General features: G+C 44.6%; 1 protein-coding gene across 3 annotated transcripts in view; it reads left to right on the forward strand.

Annotated features, from left to right (window-relative positions):
- The window catches only part of INSR (insulin receptor), a 165,655-nt gene that overhangs the window by 92,887 nt on the left and 51,214 nt on the right, over positions 1-21,554 (forward strand). For all 3 annotated transcript variants that reach the window (XM_045827236.1, XM_045827225.1, XM_045827245.1), the window contains exons 3-7: positions 3,232-3,553; positions 9,066-9,214; positions 10,510-10,654; positions 13,624-13,838; positions 14,776-14,902. In XM_045827236.1, the coding sequence (XP_045683192.1) occupies positions 3,232-3,553; positions 9,066-9,214; positions 10,510-10,654; positions 13,624-13,838; positions 14,776-14,902 (958 nt within the window). The remainder of the gene's footprint in view (positions 1-3,231; positions 3,554-9,065; positions 9,215-10,509; positions 10,655-13,623; positions 13,839-14,775; positions 14,903-21,554) is intronic.

A 21,554-nucleotide genomic window follows, 5' to 3' on the forward strand; every position in this document is an offset into this window, starting at 1 on the left:
CCCAGGTACAGGTGGGGCAGGCCAGAGGCCAGAGTGGCTGTCGCCTGAGGCTGGGAGGCCTCGGAGAGGCTGGCAGGCCCCAGACCACATGACACTTCTTGGCCTTGGCAAGTTTATTTTTATTCTCTAAGCCTCTGCTCTCCAGTGCAAGAGCCAGTGGCCATAAAAATTAAGATTGAAATACAATTAAAATTTTGGTTTCTTAGTAGAAATTGGAACCTGTGTACATTCTTGGCAGGAATGTAAAATGCTGCAGCCACTGTGGAAAACAGCATGGTGGTTCCTCAAAAAATTAAAAATGGAATCACCATATGATTCAACAATTCTGCTTCTGGGCAGGTACACAAAAGAATCGAAAGCAGAGTTGTGAAGAAATATTGGCACACCCATGCTCACAGCAGCGTTGTTTGTAATGGCCAAACAGTGGATGCAACCTAAGCATCCATGGGCAGAAGATGGATAAACACAACCTGGTCCATCTGCACAACAGAATATTATTCAGCCTTAAAAGGAAGGAAATTTTAACACACGATGGACCCTGAGTACATTATACTCAGTGAAATACATCAGTCACAGATAGAGGAAGGCTGTGTGAGTCCCCTCACAGGAAGGCCCTGGAGGAGTCAGACCCATAGAAACAGAGAGGAGATGGTGGGGGGAGGGGGAGGCTGGGGAGGAGGATGGGGAGTGAGTGTATGATGGAGGCAGAGTTTCAGTTTGGGAGGATGAGAAAGTCCTGGAAGCAGACGGTGGGGATAGTCGCCTGATAATGTGAATGTGCTTAGTGCCACTGAACTGAATGCTTAAAATGTATAGGATGGTAAATTTTATGACATGTGTATTTTGTTAAAAAAATAAGATTTCTTGTTGCATTAACCACAGTCAACAGACAGCCACAGGGGAGAAGTAGCTCTCATGTTGGACAGGCAGTGCACAGACAGGACATTTCTGTTGCAGAAAGTTCTGTCAGACTGTGCTGCTCATATGTGAAAGTGGCTTCAGGGGACACTTGTGTTCCTTGCGTCTGGTTACTGGGGTCGACTTGGGCCGTTCGCTGCAGCCATCAAAAAGCCTGAGGATTTGGAGCAAATGACACACTGCAGTGTCCAGGTCATGCTTCAGGCCATGTGGGAGCGAATGGAGAAAGCGCCTCTGAGGATGGGCTCTGCTGTGGCTGAGGTCTGTCCAGCCATAGAGAAGCCATCTACCCATGACCATCTGGGAAGGGAGGGCTGGTCATTGTGGCCCAGGCCAGATGCCAAGGGACCAAAATCAAGGGGTAATTAGGAAGCGATGAGTCGTGAGACGCGGGGAAGAAGAGGATGTGTAAGAAGCTGCTAGAGGAAGCCAGGAAAGACTACAGCCTTCTGCTCTGGTTGGTGAGGCTCAGTTGGTTAGGCGTGGTCATGAAGTGAAGGGTAGCCAGTTCCATTCCCGTCAGGGCACATGCTTGGGGTGCAGGTTTGGTTGCAGTCAGGGCGTGTTCAAGGGGCAAGTGATCATGTGTTTCTCTCTTGCATCAGTGTTTCTCTCCCTCTCCCCCTCTCTAAAATAAATAAATAAATAAATAAATAAATAAATAAATAAATAAAATCTTTAAAAAAACCCAAATAGAGTTCAGCCTTCCATGGACAAGTTGCATGAAATGAGAAATGTCCTCCGGCCACAAAACCCACGCTCTGCCGCCATCCACAGGGCCCTCTCTTTCCTGCCCATCCGTTACCTCCTTCTGGCTGCAGCAGGAACATCACCTCCTCACTTCCAGCCGGTATATGCTGTGTACCCAGTTGCACGTGTGTGTGTTTGAAGAACTCATGTGCCTGCACCATGAGACGGCACTCCTCAGGTGGGGTCTGTAGCCCTGCAGTGACTGCAGTGTCCAGATCAGTGTGAGCACATCTGTTGAAGCAATAAGTGACCATTGGGCAATTTACTTATTAGCCTTCTGAGGGTGTGCCTCAGTTTCCCCATGTGTAAAATGGAGAAAATGGAGACAATAATACATCTGTTTATACCAGCACTGCAGATGTGTGTTGGACCTGACTTGCTGAAGCCAATGATTCGGTTTTCAGGAAACTTATGAACCAGTTGTTAAACAAGCCTTTATTAAAATTTAAATAACATGAGCTTACAATGAATAAAGTTATGTTAAAAACAAAGGTAATAAATAAATACTGAAAACTCCCTGCACCCTGACATCCTTGCTCTGGTCTTCTGTACATAGTCCCTTTTCACCCTCGGTTTCTCTTTCCCTGTTTTCGGTGACCTGGGGTCCGAAAACATTATGGAAAATTCCAGAATCAAGCATTTCATAAGTCTTATATTGTTCACTGTTCTGGACAGCGTGAAATCTCCTGCCGGCCTTTTCAGTCCCTCCCAAGACGTGACAGGTCCCTTTGCTCAGTGTCTCAGCATCTCCACCAGGGACACACACGGTACCCGCCACCGGGGACCCACACGGTCCCTGCTCAGTAGTCGCTCAGCAGCACCCCCGTCACCAGATCAGCTGTTGTGGCGTCACAGCACTCACGCTGAAGTGACCCTGATTTACTGCATGAAGCCACACCCACACAACTCTTAACTGCGATAGATTGTCGTAATCGTTCTCTTTTATTTGTTACTGTTGTTAATCTCTTGCTGTGCCTGATTAATAAATCAAACTTTACCATCAGTGTGTATGCACAGGAAAACACATCGTATGTGTATGATTGGGCACTATTGAAGATTTCAGGCATCCACTGGTGGTCTTGGAATGAATCCCTCACAATAACGGCGGACAACCTTATTTATGCTTTTGAGGTTATTTGTTGCTATTGTATCTTTATGGTGGAGATTCTGTTTATGCTGCAGTACCATGTATCTTACCGGCTCTGTGCTCAGTCACTTAGGTTGGGGGTGTTTACACCATGGAAATTGGCCAATGGCACAAGTCAGAGCCTCTCTGTCCCCCTTTTTGTCCCCCTCTCTGTCCCGCTCTCTGTCCCTCTCTCTGTCCCCGCTCTGTCCCCCTCTTTGAAGTGGTTGCTAAACATTTAAAGCACACCACTGGCGTGGGGACTTGAATGAGTTCATGCTTTTGTTAACAGTTTTGTGCCTGAGGAGCGGTGCTTGCTGTGGAGGTGAGACTGCTGTTATTATTTGGCTTGGCTCGCACTCCCTGATCCAGCACTGCTGTCCGTGCGGACAGGAGCTGGGCAAGCCACTGACCTGCTGTTTCCTCCCTCTCTGCAGTCTGCCCGACCGTCTGTAAGTCACACGGCTGCACTGCCGAGGGCCTCTGCTGCCATAGCGAGTGCCTGGGCAACTGCTCCGAGCCCGACGACCCCACCAAGTGTGTGGCCTGCCGCAACTTCTACCTGGATGGCAGGTGTGTGGAGACCTGTCCGCCTCCATACTATCACTTCCAAGACTGGCGCTGTGTGAACTTCAGCTTCTGCCAGGACCTGCACAACACATGCAAGAACTCGAGGAGGCCAGGCTGCCACCAGTATGTCATTCATAATAACAAGTGCATCCCTGAGTGTCCCTCTGGCTACACGATGAATTCCAGCAAGTGAGTTCTGGGTGTGGGTTCTGGGGGTGGGAGCAACAAAGATGGGAAGGAACCTGGGTTGGTGATGGTGGTGCCCCTGTTAAAGCTGTGGCAGGCCGGACTCTGTGGCTGTGATGACTGGGGTGGGCTTGGGTCTCCTGCATGCTGTGTCTGCCTCCTGTTTCAGCCTTTGCAGAATGAGTTGACAAACTGTCTCTGTGAAGAGCCGGAGAGTAAGTATTTTGGGATCTTGCACATGACTTTTAAAGCTCTGTGGTGGGCTCTGGGAATACAAGGCGTACAGACAGAAGTCCTTGGCTTCCTGTGGTGTCCTTCACATTTATGGGACCGTCTCCACCATTGGGACTTCCTGGCTATTACACCCAAAACGGGCGCAGGTTTTTTTGTTTCTTCTGATCTGGATCTGGACAGCATGCTGAGGTCAGCCCACAGCACAAGACGGGAGAGACTCATCCCTGGGCTTTGTTGGGCTTTGAAGCAAAGCGCCATGAAACCATTTCCTACCGTTTGGGTGGAAAAGAGCAGCTTTTCTTTCTTTGCTGCAAGTCAGAAGGCGTACACATATTGCAGACTTTTTGTTCATGTTGTTAGCTTCTTAGATGAGCTATTTTGGTTTCTTAGGGCTGTGACCAAGTATAAAAAAATCTGTTTCCTGGTTTTTGTGTTGTGGGTTTGAAAAAAAGCCTCCACAAAAACAAATTAGAAACAGACTCAAGCCAAGGGGCCTTGAGCTGACCTGCTTACGTAAAAAATCCTCCTCTTCAGACTTGAGAACTAGCCAAAGAGAGTGTTCTGGTGGGCAATTTTGTTTTCCTGGGCAGGGAGGGCACGGAAGACAGCTTTCATTTCAGTGCTTACGAACCTGTTTTCGAGTGTTTGTGAAACCTACAAGTACACTGTGTTTTATTAGTTTTTGACAAAAACCTGTCCTGTGGCTTTGTTGACCAAAAATAGGTGACTATAAATCACTTTGCATGCCAGAGAGAGCTGCTTTTTTTTCTTTTGGGGGGCTAGTTTATCAGTAAGGTTGGGGAAATGACTATTTCATTTTGATTCATTTTCTGTTTGTTTCTTATTAACATCTTCTGATAAGATGTTTGTTTAAAAGACATTGACTTTAAATACAAGATTCCCCATAACAGACCTGAGAAGGAGAGCAACCCCCTTCGATGTTCTCCAGGTGGCGTGGGGGCCTGAAACGCAAGCCCCGGGGAATGGATGCGCGTCCAGCGATGCTGATCACCTTTGCTGAGAGAGGGCGAAGTGAGCGTTGCTTATTAAGACTCATTATAGCACAATTTTACTTGGAAGGTTTATTAAAAAATAATATTTTCCATTTGAAACTTACTTTATTTTATGAAAGACGTCAGCTCTGGTACATTCTCTGGTGTGATTTGGTATTAAATAGGACCAGGTATGCGCTTTTCCGTTCCTGTGGCCAATGTAGGAAATGGTTCTTGGTGTTTTCGGAGCAGAGATTTGGGGCACATGTGGAATCACGTGAAGTCACGTGGAATCACGGGGTCGTTCCCAGACACCTGGGGAGAGCAGGGCGTGGTCTTAACTGAGATGAGGAGGACTCTGTATTTGGGGCGAATTTTCAGTGTGTGGCAGGTGCAGGGTTTTCCCATTCCCTCCCCCTAGAATGTTCTGCCCCTTGATCTTTGCCTGACTGGCTTCTCCTTGTCATCCAACTCACAGCTTGCAAGTCACTTCCTCTGAGAGTTCTGCCCTGTCTGACCACCTTGTTGGAATTAGCCATCTAGTTGCTCTTTGGCACATTACCCAGTTTTAACTCTTTTTATGGCATCTACCATTAGCTAGTATTGTAATTGTCAGTTTATCAATGTTCCCCAGCTCCACCATACACTTTCCAAGGGTATCAGTTAGCTCCTCCTGCAGAGCAGACCAGCCCAGCACTCATTTATGATTTCTGATGGTTGACGGGTGGTTTGTCTGGCATGGTCAGGGTCAGCCCTGACCTATGGCATCGGATAGCCTCTCTCCATGTGGTTTCTTATCCTGATAGTGAGGAAGGACATACTCCAATGTGCAAGTACTTTTCAAGCCTCTGTGCTGGCAACACATTTGCTAATATCCCATCAGCCAAAACAGTACATCTGGCCAAGCCCAGATTCACTGGATGAAGAAACAGGTCCTGCTTCTTGATGGGAAGGCTGAAAAGAACACGTGCCTGTTGGTCATGTCCCAGGGACACAAGGAGAGCCAGAGGTTTGTTCGCTCTTGTGTGCCTGTGGCTTAGAGTAGGCACTGACAATGGGCCAGAGAGAAAATGTTCTTAGCTCCGAAGGCCGTGTGGTCTCTGCTGCAGCTACTCTGCCCTGATGGTGTGGGGACAGCCATGGATGACCCTCGGACCAGTGACTGTGGCTGTGTGTGACATTATTTACAGCAACAGGTGGCTCCCTGGCTGTGGCACATGGGCCGTAGTTTTTGGATCCCTAGCTTACAGTGTCACCTGCCACATCATAAGTGTTTGGTGAATGGTTATAGAGCCAACAAAAGGACCCAGTAGCTGCACAGTTAGCAAAAGGACCCAAACATTTGGTTACAACTCTGCTTTTACTTCAGCTGCTCTGACATCAGCGGGGTGCACTGAACTGTCGCATGACACTGGCCTCCTGGTTTCGTGTCACACCACAGGTTGCAGGTTCTGTCCTCTGCAAAACTGCCCTCACTTCAGATGCCAGCCACACTTTGGGGTCCTTAGGCTACCTACACTTCCGGTCAACTGGCTATAAATTTGGGGGCTCCCACAAGCCCTTGTGTTCAGTGATTTGTTAGAACAACTGACAACTAAAATAAAGCCGTGTTGCTGTGTGGGTCCCAAGCCTGCTGGTGGTGGGCCCCTCAGTGAGGAATGCCCGTACTCGCATATCGCTTGTAGCAAGCTGTGTAGGCACCGCCCCTGCCCGGCCCCCTGCTTATGGCTGGGCTAGCTCTCATGGTTCTGATTATGACCCCTGGATGCACTTCAGAAAGAAACCTCAGGGAGCTCTGACAAACAGATTTATTACTCACAGATTCTGGAGGGTACGTGGTATGCCCAAGAGCCAGGCCTTGGGCACAGAGGAGACAGTGGGAAGAAAAGGATGGGGGAGAGGGGGAGGGACCTGGGGCTCAGCCTTTAATAGGGCCTGAGGGAGGTGTCTAAAGTTTCCTGGGTTCTCTCTTTTTTACTAAAAATTTTTATTTATTGATTGATTTTAGAGAAAGAGGAAGGGGAGGAGAGAGCGAGAGAGATCAGTTTGTTGTTCCACTTATCTATGAGTTCATTGGTTGATCTCTGGGTTCTCACTTTATTGTCAAATTTAAAGCATAAAAGCAGGAATCAGGAAGAGCAGTCCAGGAAGAGAGAAACAGGGCCATCCAAGTGGTCAGCTATTTAGGTGACCCACAGCTTTCTGCACGAGGGACCTTCATGGACAAAGAACTTGATTCCTTATCTGGTTGTTTTACTAGTAGCTGAGTCATAAGACTGGCATTGTGCTTATTCAAGATGGATGTCTTCCGAAGTGGATGCCTCGGCACGAGGAAGCTTAGTGTGAGGTGTACACCATGTACTTACAATTATAGCTTTGTTATTGAGGATGCACGTAGGGTGAGGTCTGGGAGTGTCGCTGCCATGGAGCTCCCATGCCTTCCCGGAACCAGGGGCATCACCCTCCCAACATGTGGATGTGTTCAGCAGCCAGAAATGCCCTCTGAGTTTTTAATGGGTTTTCATTACATAGTTGTGATCCATTGAATTCTTGGCCACATGATGGAACTCCATCTCCAGCCCCCTCCTCTCTCTTGAAGTCAAGTGGCTAAAAGACCCAACCCTCCAATCATGTAGTTGGTCTTTCTGGTGACCAGCTCCATCCTAAAGTTATGTAGGGGCCACCACAGGCCACTTTGTTAGCATAACACAGATGCTGCTAGCACTCAGGAAATTCCAAGAGCTTTTGAAGCTCTGTGCCGGGACCTGGGACAAAGACCAGCTATGTTCTTTATTTTACCACCATCTCAAGATCATTCTGAAGAATTGGAATGCACAGGCATGTGGATTTCCACAGGCATGTGGAAATAACAGTGACAATGAAACCCCTGATAAAAAGTGATCACCGTAGCAATGACAAGTACATTTTCTTTTCTATGTACCAAGTGCTTTGGGTGGTATATATCACATAGTCTACATCTCGAGGGTAGATATTGTCATTCTCTCCACTTCACAGATGAGGAAACTGAGACTTTGAGAAATTAGCAGTTGGTATTCTTGAGGTTGTGTGTAACCAAACCCCAACTCAAGCTGCTGAAGCAAGATTAAAGGAGTTTATTGGTGCATGTAACCAAAAAGTTCAGGGAATGGCTTCAGGTACAGCTGTAACCAGGAGTGTGTGATATACACAATCACTTTCTTTTCTGTCCTTGGTTTTATTTCTCTCTCCATTGGTTTTGTTCTCAGGCAACCTCTCCCCAACTTCTTGCCCCATGCTAACAATATAGCAATATTTTTGTAGATACCCCAGAAGGAGGACAATGTCTCCTTCCAGGAAGCTCTAGCAAAAAGCTGGCTACATTGACTTGGTGTGTCTGAGCCCTTGAGATGGAGAGTGGTGCCCAGCCCAACCTGGATCCTGTGTCCTGCCTGGACCCAGGAGAGCTGTGCCAGCAACAGCCAATTGACACAGAGACCCCATTTGGGGAGGGTTCCCAAAGGACTCCTGGGAGCTATAGAGTTGAGGACATCAGCCTGCAGGCAGGTGAAGCCAAAGTCTGCTCCCAGTCATCCTTCATCAGACATGAGGCCCTGTTTTAACCACAGTTATGGCAAACCCCTCACAGAACAGACAAGCTATCTGAGAGTGACAGCCTAAGTTCTACCACCCTCGGGTGACTGCAGCAGTTCTGCCTCTTTGGCACAGTAGCGAAGTGAGTCCCATGTAAGGCCCATCAGCTCGATATCATTCCATCACCATGGTAACTCCAGGGAGTCCCATCAATTCAGTGTGCTAGTGGGAGTCCTGTTTCCACAGGGTAGAAGATATTTCTTTCCCTATGGGGCATGGTGTGAACCCTGTCAGTCTGGAGCACAGCAGAAGCCCTGTCATATTGGGGAGGAAGCATTGGTACCATGGGCAGTGCTGCAGGACCCACTGCTGTGGAGAAACAGGATGAGTCTGTTGTTGTAGACAGTGGTTTTTACCTGGGGCCAGTCGCCCTCCTCCCTCCAGGGGACAAGTCTGGAGACATTTTTGGTGGTCATTCTTTGAGGGTGTGTGGAATTGGGAATCAGTGGGTGAAGCCCAGGGATGCTGCGTAACACATGTAACATAATGCACAGGACAGCCCCACAATGGAGCATTCTCAGGCCCCAGATGTTAATGGTGCTATGGGTGTAGTACCTGCTTTAGGCTGATGGTGGCAGTCTCGTGTTTCTTGGGACCCTGTACAACATGCTGTCTGTGTGTCTAGACCCCTGACTCCTCTCTTTCCACTTTTTACTCAGCTTGATGTGCAGTCCGTGTCTGGGCCCCTGTCCTAAGGTCTGTCACCTCCTAGAAGGCGAGAAGACCATTGACTCAGTGACGTCTGCCCAGGAGCTCCGAGGCTGCACTGTCATCAATGGGAGCCTCATCATCAACATTCGAGGGGGCAGTGAGTGCTGGGGGGGTGGCCTGCTGGGGTCCACGTTCCTGAGGGGAGAGGGAAAATGGTCTAGACTTTGTTTTCTACCTCTTAGGTTATTTTAAGTCCATCCTGAGTAGTTCCCTGATCAGTGGAGCCACCCAGCCATTTGCTTCCAAACCTGAAATTCACACCTCCATGTGGTCTCACTGTCCCCACAGAGAAGAGATTCTGAATGTCCACATGGGTAGCTGAAACATCAGGAATTTACGTTTTTATTTTTTATCCTCACCTAAGAATTTTTCATTGCTCTCTCTCTCTCTCTCTCTCTCTCTCTCTCTCTCTCTCTCTCTCTCTCTCGACATCGATGTGAGAGAAAAACATTGATCATTTGCTTCCTATACGTTCCCTGACCAGGGATGGAACCTGCAACCTAGGAATGTGCCCTGACTGAGAATTGAACATGCGGCCTTCCAGTGTACAGGACAATGCTCCAACTAACTGAGCCACACCAGCCAGGGTGGGAATTTGTGATTTTAACAAGCAGGCAACATGCCCTATTTCAGAGCTAGGGGCCATGTGTCCAGAAATACCATTGCAGGCCAAAAGACATTTCTCTGTTTATTTCTTCAGCAAACATTTGCAAAACATCAGGCAGTCTTTGCATGATGAATCTTGCAAAAAAGCAAATCAATTTAGGACATATACTCAGGTAGTGGTCCTGCTACAAAGGAAGCAAAGTGGGATAACGGAGGGAGGTGAGTAACCTTTTCTTATAAAGGACCACATAATAAATATATTTAGCTTCGCAGGCCAGAGGGTATCTGTCATAATTATTCAACTCTGCCCTTGTAGAGAATATGTGAACAAATGGGTGTGCTCTGTGCCAATAAAACTTTATTTAGAAAGCAGACTGGGCTTGGCCATTCGGCTAGAATTTGCAGACCTCTGACACACAATAAGAGGTTGCTATTTTAGAAGTTTCTGGTTAGGGGAGCTGTGTTTCGAGTTGGTGGTGTTAACACACCAAGAACATGGGTGGGAGGGTGATGTTCTGAGGAAAGGAGGCAGCAGGCAAAGCCCTGAGGCAGGAGCGCACCTGGTGTGCTGAGAGGGTGGTGTGGGGCTCCACACGTCTGGAACAGGGGAGCAGGGTACAAGGTGGGGGACTTGCTGACCCCATGGTAAGGGCTTTGGATTGTCTTTTAATTATGATTCATTTTGAGCAGGACATGTCAGCATGTGATTTAATTCCTTACTATGGGGAATTAAGGGAAGATTAAAATATTTGTGTAAAGCTCACTGATATGCTCTCCTTTCCATAGACAACCTGGCAGCTGAACTAGAGTCCAACCTTGGCCTCATTGAAGAAATTTCAGGGTATCTGAAAATCCGCCGCTCCTATGCTCTTGTGTCACTTTCCTTCTTTCGGAAGTTACGTCTGATTCGGGGGGATACCTTGGAAATCGGGTATGTGGGCCTGGTTTTGTGGCTATGGTCTGGCAGTAACTAGGAAGTTTGTGTGTTATAAAAAGTTAGGGGTTTTGTCAAGACAAGATGAATGAAGAAAGTGTGTGTGTGTGCATGTATACACACACATACAGGGAACATTATTCAGGCATATTATTTGTAAAAAAAGAATGAAATGCTGCCATTTGTGACAACATGGATTGACCTAGAGGGCATTATGCTGAATGAAACAGATCAGAGAAAGGTGAATACTGTATGATCTCACTTACATGTAGAACCCAATAAAACCAGCAAGATCATAGATACAGAAACCAGATTGGTGGTTGCCAGAGGCAAGGTTGGGGCTTGGGGAGTGGATGGGTAAAGTGGATGAAGGTGTTCAAAGGTACAAAATTCCAGGTATGAAATGAGTGCTGGGGACGTGCTGTGTGTAGCACGGTGACTGCAGTTGGCAACACTGTAGCGTGTATTTAAAAGTTGCTAAGAGAGTGGGTATTAACACTTCTCACCATAAGAAAAAAAATATTTTTAACTGTGTGAGGTGATGGATGTTAGCTAAACTTAGTGTTATAATAATTTTGTAATATATATGTGAAATTGCTATATTGTACACATAAAATTAATTAATATTAGATGTCAGTTATATTGCAATAAAACTGAAGGGAAAATAGAAAAACTTAGGGGTTTCCTATTGTGATATAATTGACATATAACATTTTTTTTTAATTGTTCTTCAAGACGTATAACATTATGTTAGTTTCAGGTGCACGACATGGTGATTCCATATTTGTACACATTGTGAAATGGTCCCACAGTTAGTCCCATTAACATCCATCACCATACACAGCAACAAAAACATTACTTTTTCTTGCAATGAGAAGCTTTAAAACCTATTCCAATATTCAGTACAGTATTGTTAGCCACAGTCACCATGCTGTAACTTAGGGGTTTTTAAATCCCAAAAACGTCTATTAGGAGGATGTGCCTGGTGCCCCTTGAAAGGAAGGAATGTGTGTAGGACCATGTCTGAAGATCCAGCCAAGGAAAGTGATGCCTGTCTTATAGTCTGTTGGAAGTCGCAGGGCGAACAACCTAACTGTGTGCCCTCCTGGGGCACCAGCTAGAATAGAACAGGGCATCCAGCTCTCTGGACTTCACTGTGAGATGGAGTACAGGCTTGACCAGGACCCTTCAACTTCTGTGTCCAGGATCTTCTCATGTCCTGGTCCCATTGGTGTTGACTGCACCTGTTCCTCCATGAAATCTCATCTCCTCTGGCCGTTAGGGTTCTGACTCCCCAAGATACTCTGCTGGCCTCCTGGATCTCCTTCCTAATTCCTCTTCCAGCTCCCTTTTGCAAGTTGGTATCCTGGGCTTCCAGACTTGGCCATCTCTCTAGTGATTTCTAGTGCTGAGACTTTTAGCCGTGGCTTACCACCAAGTCTGTCTCCAGCCAGGTGACCCTCAGCAGCCTCAAATTCAGCAAATTCACCCTCAAATTTCTTGGATTTGCTCCTCTTGAAGTCTCACTAACCCTCTTTCAGTTAGTGAAACAACAGAAATCCACACTAGCCATGTTTCATGAAGATTGAGTTGGACTCCTGGGCCAGAAGTCAGAGGAAGGCCATTCAAAAATTCCATCAAGGAAAGGACCCAGGATTTTTCCATCTTTGTGTTCCTCATGGTCACAAGATGACTGCCTTGCACCCAACCTTATGTCTGTAGAACCAGCAGGAATAGAGGAAAGGAACAAAGGTATATGCCAATTGAGACTCTTCAAAAGGATCTTACCTCAAACCTCCCACACTCTCACCCTCAATACTGATTCTGTCTGTATCTCGGCCAGAACTGGGTCATGTGGCTGCTTCTAGCTGCAAGGGAGTCTGGGAGAGTGAATATTTACCTCTTTCAGTCTGTGTAGGCAAGGGAAAAGAGAGAATGTACATGCATTTCAAGTAGCCATTCCACAGAATTGTTTAGACTACCTTCTTGAATCACTGACCAGTTCATGCTGATTTTTCTGCCATAAACTGCCTTTTTGTTGATGTTTAGACCTTCCATCTGTAGTATTCCAATGATCTCCTAGCTGGGCATCCTAGAATTAGGCCTGTGCTGTCCAACAGAAATATAATGCAAGTCATATGTATGACTTGAAATGTTCCAGTAGCCAAATTTTAAAAATTTAAAATGAAATAGATGAAATGAATTTCAGTAATGCATTTTACTTAACCTGTGTCATCTAAGATGCCATTTCAACTTGCAACCAATATAAGCAATAACAAAGAAGATCCTTAACATTCTTCTTTTTTGCATGCTATGTCTTCAAAATTTGTTTTTTTTTTTCACTTCCAGTTCAGTTCAGAATGGCCACATTTCAAGTGCACAATAGCTAAAGGTGGCTAATAGTTTCTGAATTGTGCAACACAGGCCTAGATGCTTTGTTTCTCCTATCCATTACATGCTGGTGGCCCATTAGTAGTTGTAAGGCACAGGTCTAAGCAAGATAGCTGTTATGAAACTGTCAATGGCTCCTCTCTGTTACCAAGGAAGGTCCCGTGTTCTTAGTCTTGGTCTGGTGTGTAGTATGCTAGAGGACTTGGCCCACTGCAGCTCTCCAGTCTTGTTTCCTGTCACCTGTTGGCCAGAGCAGGCTACTTTGCTCTTTCTTGGGCCCAGCCCAGGTACCCCTTGTCTTCATTCTTTTTTCTCTGTGAAACCCATATCTCAATCCATCACAGTCTTCCTTTCCATCCCCACAGTATGGAGCTCAGACACCTGCCTGGCCATGAACACTCCCTCAAATTCCCTTGCCCCTACTACCCCTCATTCAATACTTACTGAGTGTATGATAAGCAAGGGATTAGGGCTGGATCTGTGGTGCTGAATAAGATTAAATCCAGCCTCAGCCTCACCATCTTGGAGTTGGAGATTATAAATTGATGAATGACTAGGTGTGTGTGTTTCCATAGGAACTACTCTTTCTATGCCTTAGACAACCAGAACCTAAGGCAGCTATGGGACTGGAGCAAGCACAACCTTACCATCACTCAGGGGAAACTGTTCTTCCACTATAATCCCAAACTCTGCTTGTCAGAAATTCATAAAATGGAAGAAGTTTCGGGAACAAAGGGGCGCCAGGAGAGGAATGACATCGCCTTGAAGACCAATGGGGACCAGGCATCCTGTAAGTGGTGATACCCTGTTACTTCCAACCTGTGGACCAGATAATTTGGCTTCCATTCCCTTCACTTACCATGCTGGCCCCTAGGGGTTATCAGTGTCCTTCTAGTGAGCTTAAACAACTCTTTGTGTGATTGGCTTTTTAAATACTGAGGACAGGTGTGTATCTTGTCTCCGTATCTACTGCACCAGATACAGTGCCTGATACTGGAAGATGCCACATAAACATTGAATGAATGAAAAAAAAGAAAGACACCTCTTTATGTATGACTTTGGCTCAAATGCTACAGCAGGTCCTGTAGTTGCTACAACTGGGGACTGTCAGACCACAGGAGTTTTCCTGTGACAGGCACCCTCTTGAGGAGATACCTACTTACTGAGCTGCCAGGGATTCCATAATACCCTCAGATGAACTTGATTCCTTACAGCAGGATGTGGTCCATGTTGTGGGAGTTCTGGGGAGGAATAGTGAGTTTGGGGTTAGCATAAAGGGAAGATTTGCACTCCAGGCAGAGGAAATTACCCTTCCCAAGGCATGGGAGAGCTAAGGAATTGTCTCTCTGAGGTATGACCTGTCCACTCATTAAATTCACTTAATGTGCACTTGTTTGCACTGGAGTTGTATCTTCTGACATGTCAGGCTTGGAAGTCCATGTGCATGACAAAACTGTGTCAGGTATCTCAAAAATCCCTAACTATTGGCCTGTTGTTCTTTTTGCATTGGTGCCAACTGCTATTATTCAGCTGAGTATCTGGCCAGGTAATTGACTGGCAGTAGGGCCAGCTGCCATGACCAGTTCTTGCCTTCAAATCCTGGGTGACGTGGAACAGCAGGTTGACATTTCCCGTTTCGTGGACATTATTGGGAGAGTAGGATCACTGCCTTGGGCTGAAACAAATGATGAAATACTGATACTGCCTTTTGAAAAAAACTTTTCTAGGTGAAAATGAATTGCTTAAATTTTCTTACATTCGGACAACTTTTGACAAGATCTTGCTCAAGTGGGAGCCATACTGGCCCCCTGACTTCCGAGACCTTCTGGGGTTCATGCTCTTCTACAAAGAGGCGTAAGTAGAGAGTGAAGAGGTGTGGGTGTTACATGTGTGCTCACTCTTCCCCTCTAAGGCTCCTCTCTATCTTCTTCCTGCTTGTGGAATAAACTTGTGGAAAAGCCAGTAATTAAAGAAGACAGGTTTCATCCAGAGGTCCATATTGGCCCATTTCCCATAGCAATATTCCATTTTGCCTTTTATATGTACATCTCAGCAGCTCTGCTCAATGAAAAGTCATTCAGTGTGGTTAATAGTTTTTAAAATTTCATTTTGTTTGCCTATTTTGTATTTTCCCAACATTAAAAAAATTGTGGGAGGGAGATCCAAGATGGTGGTGGAGTAGGTAGATGTTACACTCACGGCCTCCCAGGACCAAACTGGAATTACAACAAAAATATAGAGCAACAACCTGAAAAACCAGCTGGAGACTAGCTGAAGAGAAGTCTCATAACCAAGGATTTACAGAAGAAGCCACACCAAGACAGGTGGGATGGGCAGAGATGAGAAAAGAGCTGGCTCCACTCTCCTGGCTGGCAGCTGAGATTCTGGAGGGATATTTCAGCTGCAAAGGTTCCCCCTGAAAAGTATGGGGTCTCAACTTCAAGCTGGGCTTCCCAAGCCAGAGCACCAGAGCTGGGAAAAGATGCCCACAGGATACCTGACTTTGAAAATAAGCAGGGATTCTGCCTGACAGCATTGTGCTAGAGACACAGGTACCTTTTTAAAGGGCAACACACAAAATGTCATTCACGGCCACTGACCCTGGGCTCTGTCAGAGGGAGGGTGGAGTAGAGTAGAGCTGCTTGAGGAGAGACGGGAGTTCATGGCTCAGGGGAGAAAGCTAAAGAGATAGCTGCCAGGATCCCTGTGTTGAGCCCTCTCCCACACCACAGATGCCATCTTTCTTGGGTGGAGCACCCCCTTCCACACAGCATCAGCCTGGGGAAATGCAATAGCTTCATTCTCTGGGCTTCCTGTAATCCACCCCTGCTGAGGAGTCAGCTGCCTGGGCCAAGGCATAGAGGTCCGAACAGACTCAGGGGGTGTCAGTGACTGAATTGTGTGGCTTTGGGGTGGAGCTATTCCCACTTTCCTGTGAACTTGACCTGTGATGTATCTCCTCCATGGGAGATCCACTGGTCCCACCATCCCTAGTCCTGGTGGCTCCGCCCTGCTGAGGTCTGGGCAGAATCTGGGATAGCCTGAGTTGTGTGGCTGTGGGGTAAAGGCCATGACCCTCAACTTCTCCAAAGCCTAACCAATGTTTCCATCTCGTGGGGGATCTACTAGCCCTATCCTCTCAACTCTCCCCCAGCTGAGCTTGGGCAAACTCTGGACAGACTGAGTTGTGTGGGTCTAGTACAGGGGCCATTTTTTTTCTCACATGCCCAACCTGTGTAGAGACCTCCCATCATAGGGCCAAATCTTGGTCTATTTGGGCCGCATAAACTCTACTGGCCTCACTCTGATGATTTCCTAGACTCGGCCCCACCACAAAGGTGTTTAACCACCCAGCAGGTGGCAGCTAGACTTGGTGTACCCTGGGATATTTGCTGAGTGACCTCACACCCAGCATTGGCACCAAGTTCGAACGTGTTTCAGCCTGGTGAACACCACTCGGCCCTCTCTGGTGACTCGCCTGTCTTAGACAACTCGACTACAGCCAGTGACTGAGTGTAACAGGCAGCTGGCAGGCAGAGACAGGAAGAGGTGGATCTTAGGGTGCATTGGGACTTTTGCAGACTTGCCTCTGGACCCAGTGCTGGTAAAAGTGCCCTTGGTGTGTGGTTTGGTCCTCCCTGCACATATTGAGGCCTAACAGAAACAGCAACAACTGCAGATTGCTTTGTAGCATCAGAAAGGTTGCCCAGGGCCAGTAACAGGCAGTGTCTGACATTGGACCGCTCCAGAGTCCATCCCAAGAGGTTGCAGAACCAACACACACAGTGGCTAGCTTCAGACCACATCAGAGCAACATCCAATTACCTTCATGAGAGGCATATCCAAAGGGGGATCTCGGCAGGCACAGGACCCTACAGAGGCGAATTCTGCTTCATGTGGTCAGCACCTGAACTGTAGCTTGTACACTGGTTGGGGTTGATCCTCACAGCCAGCATGGTCCAAAAGCACCAAAATTCAGTTCCAACAGGAGGGCCCACATTACCCACACAAGGGGTATTCCTGGAAAACCCAGGCAAGGTGATCAAGGAGACTGTGCCACTGGGTCTCTCAGGATACCTACAGTATAAGTCTACCCCATGAAGACTGGGAGTCATAGCAGATCTACCTAATATATAGAAACAAACACAAAGAAGCAGGCAAAATGGGGAGACAAAGAAACATGCCTCAAATGAAAGGAGAAATTGTCAGAAAAAAGAGCTTCATTAAATGGAGTCAAACTATGGATCAGATATGGAATTCAAAAAAAAGGTTGGAGGGATGCTGAAGGAACTTAGTGAAAATTACAACAGCGTGAAAAAGGACATAGAAACCATAAAAAGGGACCAATCAGAAATGAAGAATACAATATCTGAAATGAAGACAACACTAGAAGGAATAAACTGTAGGTTGGATGAAGCAGAGGATTGAATCAGTGATTGGAAGACAAGGTAGCAGAAAATATCTAATCAGAGCAGCAAAAAGAAAAAAAGAATTAAAAAAAATTGTGGATAGTTTAAGGGACCTTTGGGACAACATGAAGAGTAATAGGATCTGCATCATAGGGATATGAGAAGGACAAGAGAGAGAGCAAGGGATCAAGAATCCATTTCAAGAAATAATGACTGAACACTTCCCTAACCTGGTGAAGGAAAAAGACACACAAGTTCAGAAAGTGCAGAGTCCCAAATAAGATGAACCCTAAGAGGCCTGCACCAAGACAAAACATAATTAAAATGGCAAAGGTTAAAAACAAAGAGAGAATCTTAAAAGCATCAAGAGAAAAGCAGTTAGTTACCTACATGGGAGCTTCCATAAGACTGTCAGCTGATTTCTCAACAGAAACACTTCAGGCCTGAAGGGATTGGCATGAAATATTCAAATTGATAAGAAGCAAGGACCTACAACCAAAGCTACATTACCCAACAAGGCTATCATTTGAAGTTGAAGGCGAAATAAATAGCTTCCCAGATAAGAGAAAGCCAAAGGAGTTTGTTACCACCAAACCAGTATTATAAGAAATGTTAAAGATCTTCTTCAAGAGGAAGCAGGGGAAGGAGAAGTAGGAGAGGGAGGAGGAGGAAGAAAAGAAGAAAAGTAGCAAAGTTAAAACAATGAAGTGACAATAAACACATACCTATCCATTGTCACTTTAAATGTAGATGGCTCAAATGCTCCAGTCAAAAGTCATGGTAGCTGAATGGGTAAGATAACAAAACCCACATATATTCTGGATACAAGAGACCCACCTCAGAACATAAGATACACACAGACTAAAAGTGAGGAAATGGTAAAAGAGACTTCATGCATATGGAAATGGAAAAAAAAAACAAGCCAGCAATTCTTAATGTCTAATGAAATAGACTTTAGAACCAAAGTTATAGTAAGAGACAAAGAAAGACACTACATAATAATAGAGGGAGAAAACCAACAAGAGGATGTAATCCTTGTAAACATTTATGCTCCCCACACATGAGCACCTAAGTATTTATGTGAAGGAAATCTTGATGGATGTAAAGGAGAGATCAAAAGGAATATAGACAGGAGGGGATTTTAACACCCATTTGACATCATTTGACATCACATAACACATATTTGACATCAGTGGATTGATCTTCCAGACAGAAAGTTGACAAAGAGATAGTGGCCTTAAACGACACTCTAGATCAGATGGATTTAATTGCTGTCTTCAGAGTATTTTGCCCGAAAGCAGCAGAACGAATACACATTAATTTCGAGTGCACATGGAACATTTGTAGGATAGACTATATGATAGGGCACAAAACAAGGCCCAGTATATTTAAGAAGATTGATATGTCATTCATCTTCCCTGACCATAATGGCATGGGGCTAGAAATCAATCACAATAAAAAAAACAACAACTGAAAAACACAAAAAAGACTTGGAGGCTAAATAACATGTTAATAAACAATGAGTGGGTTAGTAATAAGAGATCAAGGAAGAAATCAAACAATATCTTGAAACAAATGAAAATGAGAACACAGCAACACAAAATCTATGGGACATAATGAAAGCAATCCTAAGGAGAAAATTCATAGCTTTACAGGCCTACCTCAATAAAACAAGAAAAACTCAAATAAACAATAGACAAAGCCCAAAGTGAATAGAAGAAAGGAAATTAATAAAGATCAGAGCAGAAATAAGTGAGTCTAAAAAAATACAAAAGATCGGTGAAACTAAAATGTGGTTCTTTGAAAAGATAACCAAGATTGAGAAACATTTAACCATCCTCATCAAGCATAAAAAGAGAAAGGACACAAAGAAATAAAATCAGAAAAAAATCAGAAAAAAGGAAAAGTAACAACTGATAGCATAGAAATTTCTAAGAAAGTACTACAAACAACTATATACCAACGAATTGGACAATCCAGATGAAATGGATGAATTCCTAGAAACATACAATCTTCCAAAACTGAATCAAGAAGAATCAGAAAGTCTGAATAGGTAGTTACAATTAATTGAAGCAGTAAGCAAAAAACTCCCAACAAAGAAAAATCTGAGACTAGATGTTTTCACGGGAGAATTTTACTAAGCATTCAGTAAAGAACAAATACAAGTCCTGACTGGTATGACTTGGTTGGCTGGAGCATCATCCTGTACACTGAAGGTTGTGGGTTCAATTCCTGGTCAGGGCACATACTTAGGTTGTAGGTTTGATCCGGATCAGGGCATGTGTGTGAGACCACTAATCAAACCCATCCGTGTTTTCTCTCATATCCATGTCTGTCTGTCTGTCTGTCTGTCTCTCTCTCTCTTTCCCCCTTCCTTCCTCTGTCTCTAAAAGCAATGAACAAAATGTCATAATGTGAGGATTAAAAAAGAAAGGAGAACAAACAACTATCCTTCTCTAATTACTCAAAAAAATTCAAGAGGAGAGCACATCCAAGCTCATTTTTTTTGAGGTTAGCATTATTCTAATTTTAAAACTAGATACAGAGTCTTCAGAGAAAGCAAGATTACAGGCCAATATATCTGATGAACATAAATGCTAAAATCCCTAACAAAATATTACCAAACTGGATTCAACAATACATTAAAAAGATCATACACTATGATCAAGTGGGTTTTATTTCAGAGATACAAGCTTGGTACAATATTTGCAAATCAAGGGATATGATACACCATGCAAACAAAACGAAAGATAAAAACCACATGATTGTGGTTATTGATATGATTATCAATAGATGCAGAAAAAGCATTTGATAAAATCCAGCATCCATTTACTATAAAAAAAATCTCAGGAACTTGGCAATAGAGGGAGCATACCTTAACATAATAAAGGCCATACATGAGAAACCCACAGTGAATATCATAGTCAATAGGCAGAAACCAAAAGCATTTCCTTAAGAAGCAGGAACAAGACAGGGTGTTCACTTTCACCACTGTTATTCAATGTAGCACTGGAAGTCCTAGCCACAGCAGTCAGACAAGAAGAGGATGTAAAAGGCATCCAAATTGTAAAGGAAGACATTTGGAAGAAACTATATGTGCTACTGTATATGGAGAACCCTAAAGATTCAGCCAAAAAACTACTAGAAATGATAAATTAATTCAGTAAAGTAGCAGGATAGAAAATACATTTCAGAAATCAGTTGCATTTTTTTTATATGCCAGTAATGAACTATCTGAAGAAATGAAGAAAACAATCCCATTTGCAATTGCATCAAGAAAAGCAAAATCCCTAGAAATAAATTTAACCAAGGATGTAATAGACTTGTATTTGTAAGACACTGAAGAAAGAAATTAAAGAAGATGCAAATAAGTGGAAGCACACACATACTGAAGTCATGCATTGGAAGAATTAATGTCATTAAAATGTCCATACCAGCCAAAGCAACCTATAGATTCAGTGCAATTCCTATGAAGGTACCAATGTCGTATTTCACAGAACTACAACAAATATTCCAAAAATTTATATGGAAGCATAGAAGACCAGGAATAGCCACAGCAGTCCTGAGAAAAAAGAGCAAAGTTGGAGGAATCACACTACCTAAAATCAGACTATACTACAAGGCCATTGTAATTAAAACATACTGGAACAGAATAAAGACCCCTAAAATAAACCCATACCTATATGATCAATTGATTTGTGACAAATAGACAAGATTATACAATGGGGTAAAACTAGTCTACTCAATAAATGACGTTAGTAAAATAGGGCAGTATCTGCAATTTCAGTGCAAAAAAAGTGAAACTAGACCCCCTTCTTACACCATACACAAGAATAAACTCAAAACAGATTAGACTTAAATGTTAGATTCAAAACCATAGTAATCCTAGAAGAAAACATAGGCAGAAAATCTAGGACAGTTCTTGTTGCATTATATTTTCTGATATATTCACTTGGACGAGGAAAACAAAAGAAAAATAAACAAATGGGACTACATCAAACTAAAAAAGTTTTAGCATAGCCAACAAACCCAACAAAATGGAAAAAAACCCTATTGGGTGGGGTAACATATTTGCCAATGATACATCTGATAAGGGG

Source organism: Phyllostomus hastatus, unplaced genomic scaffold (assembly GCF_019186645.2).
Source record: "Phyllostomus hastatus isolate PE091 unplaced genomic scaffold, TTU_PhHast_1.1 phas_contig_150, whole genome shotgun sequence".
Classification (NCBI taxonomy): Eukaryota; Metazoa; Chordata; class Mammalia; order Chiroptera; family Phyllostomidae; genus Phyllostomus; species Phyllostomus hastatus.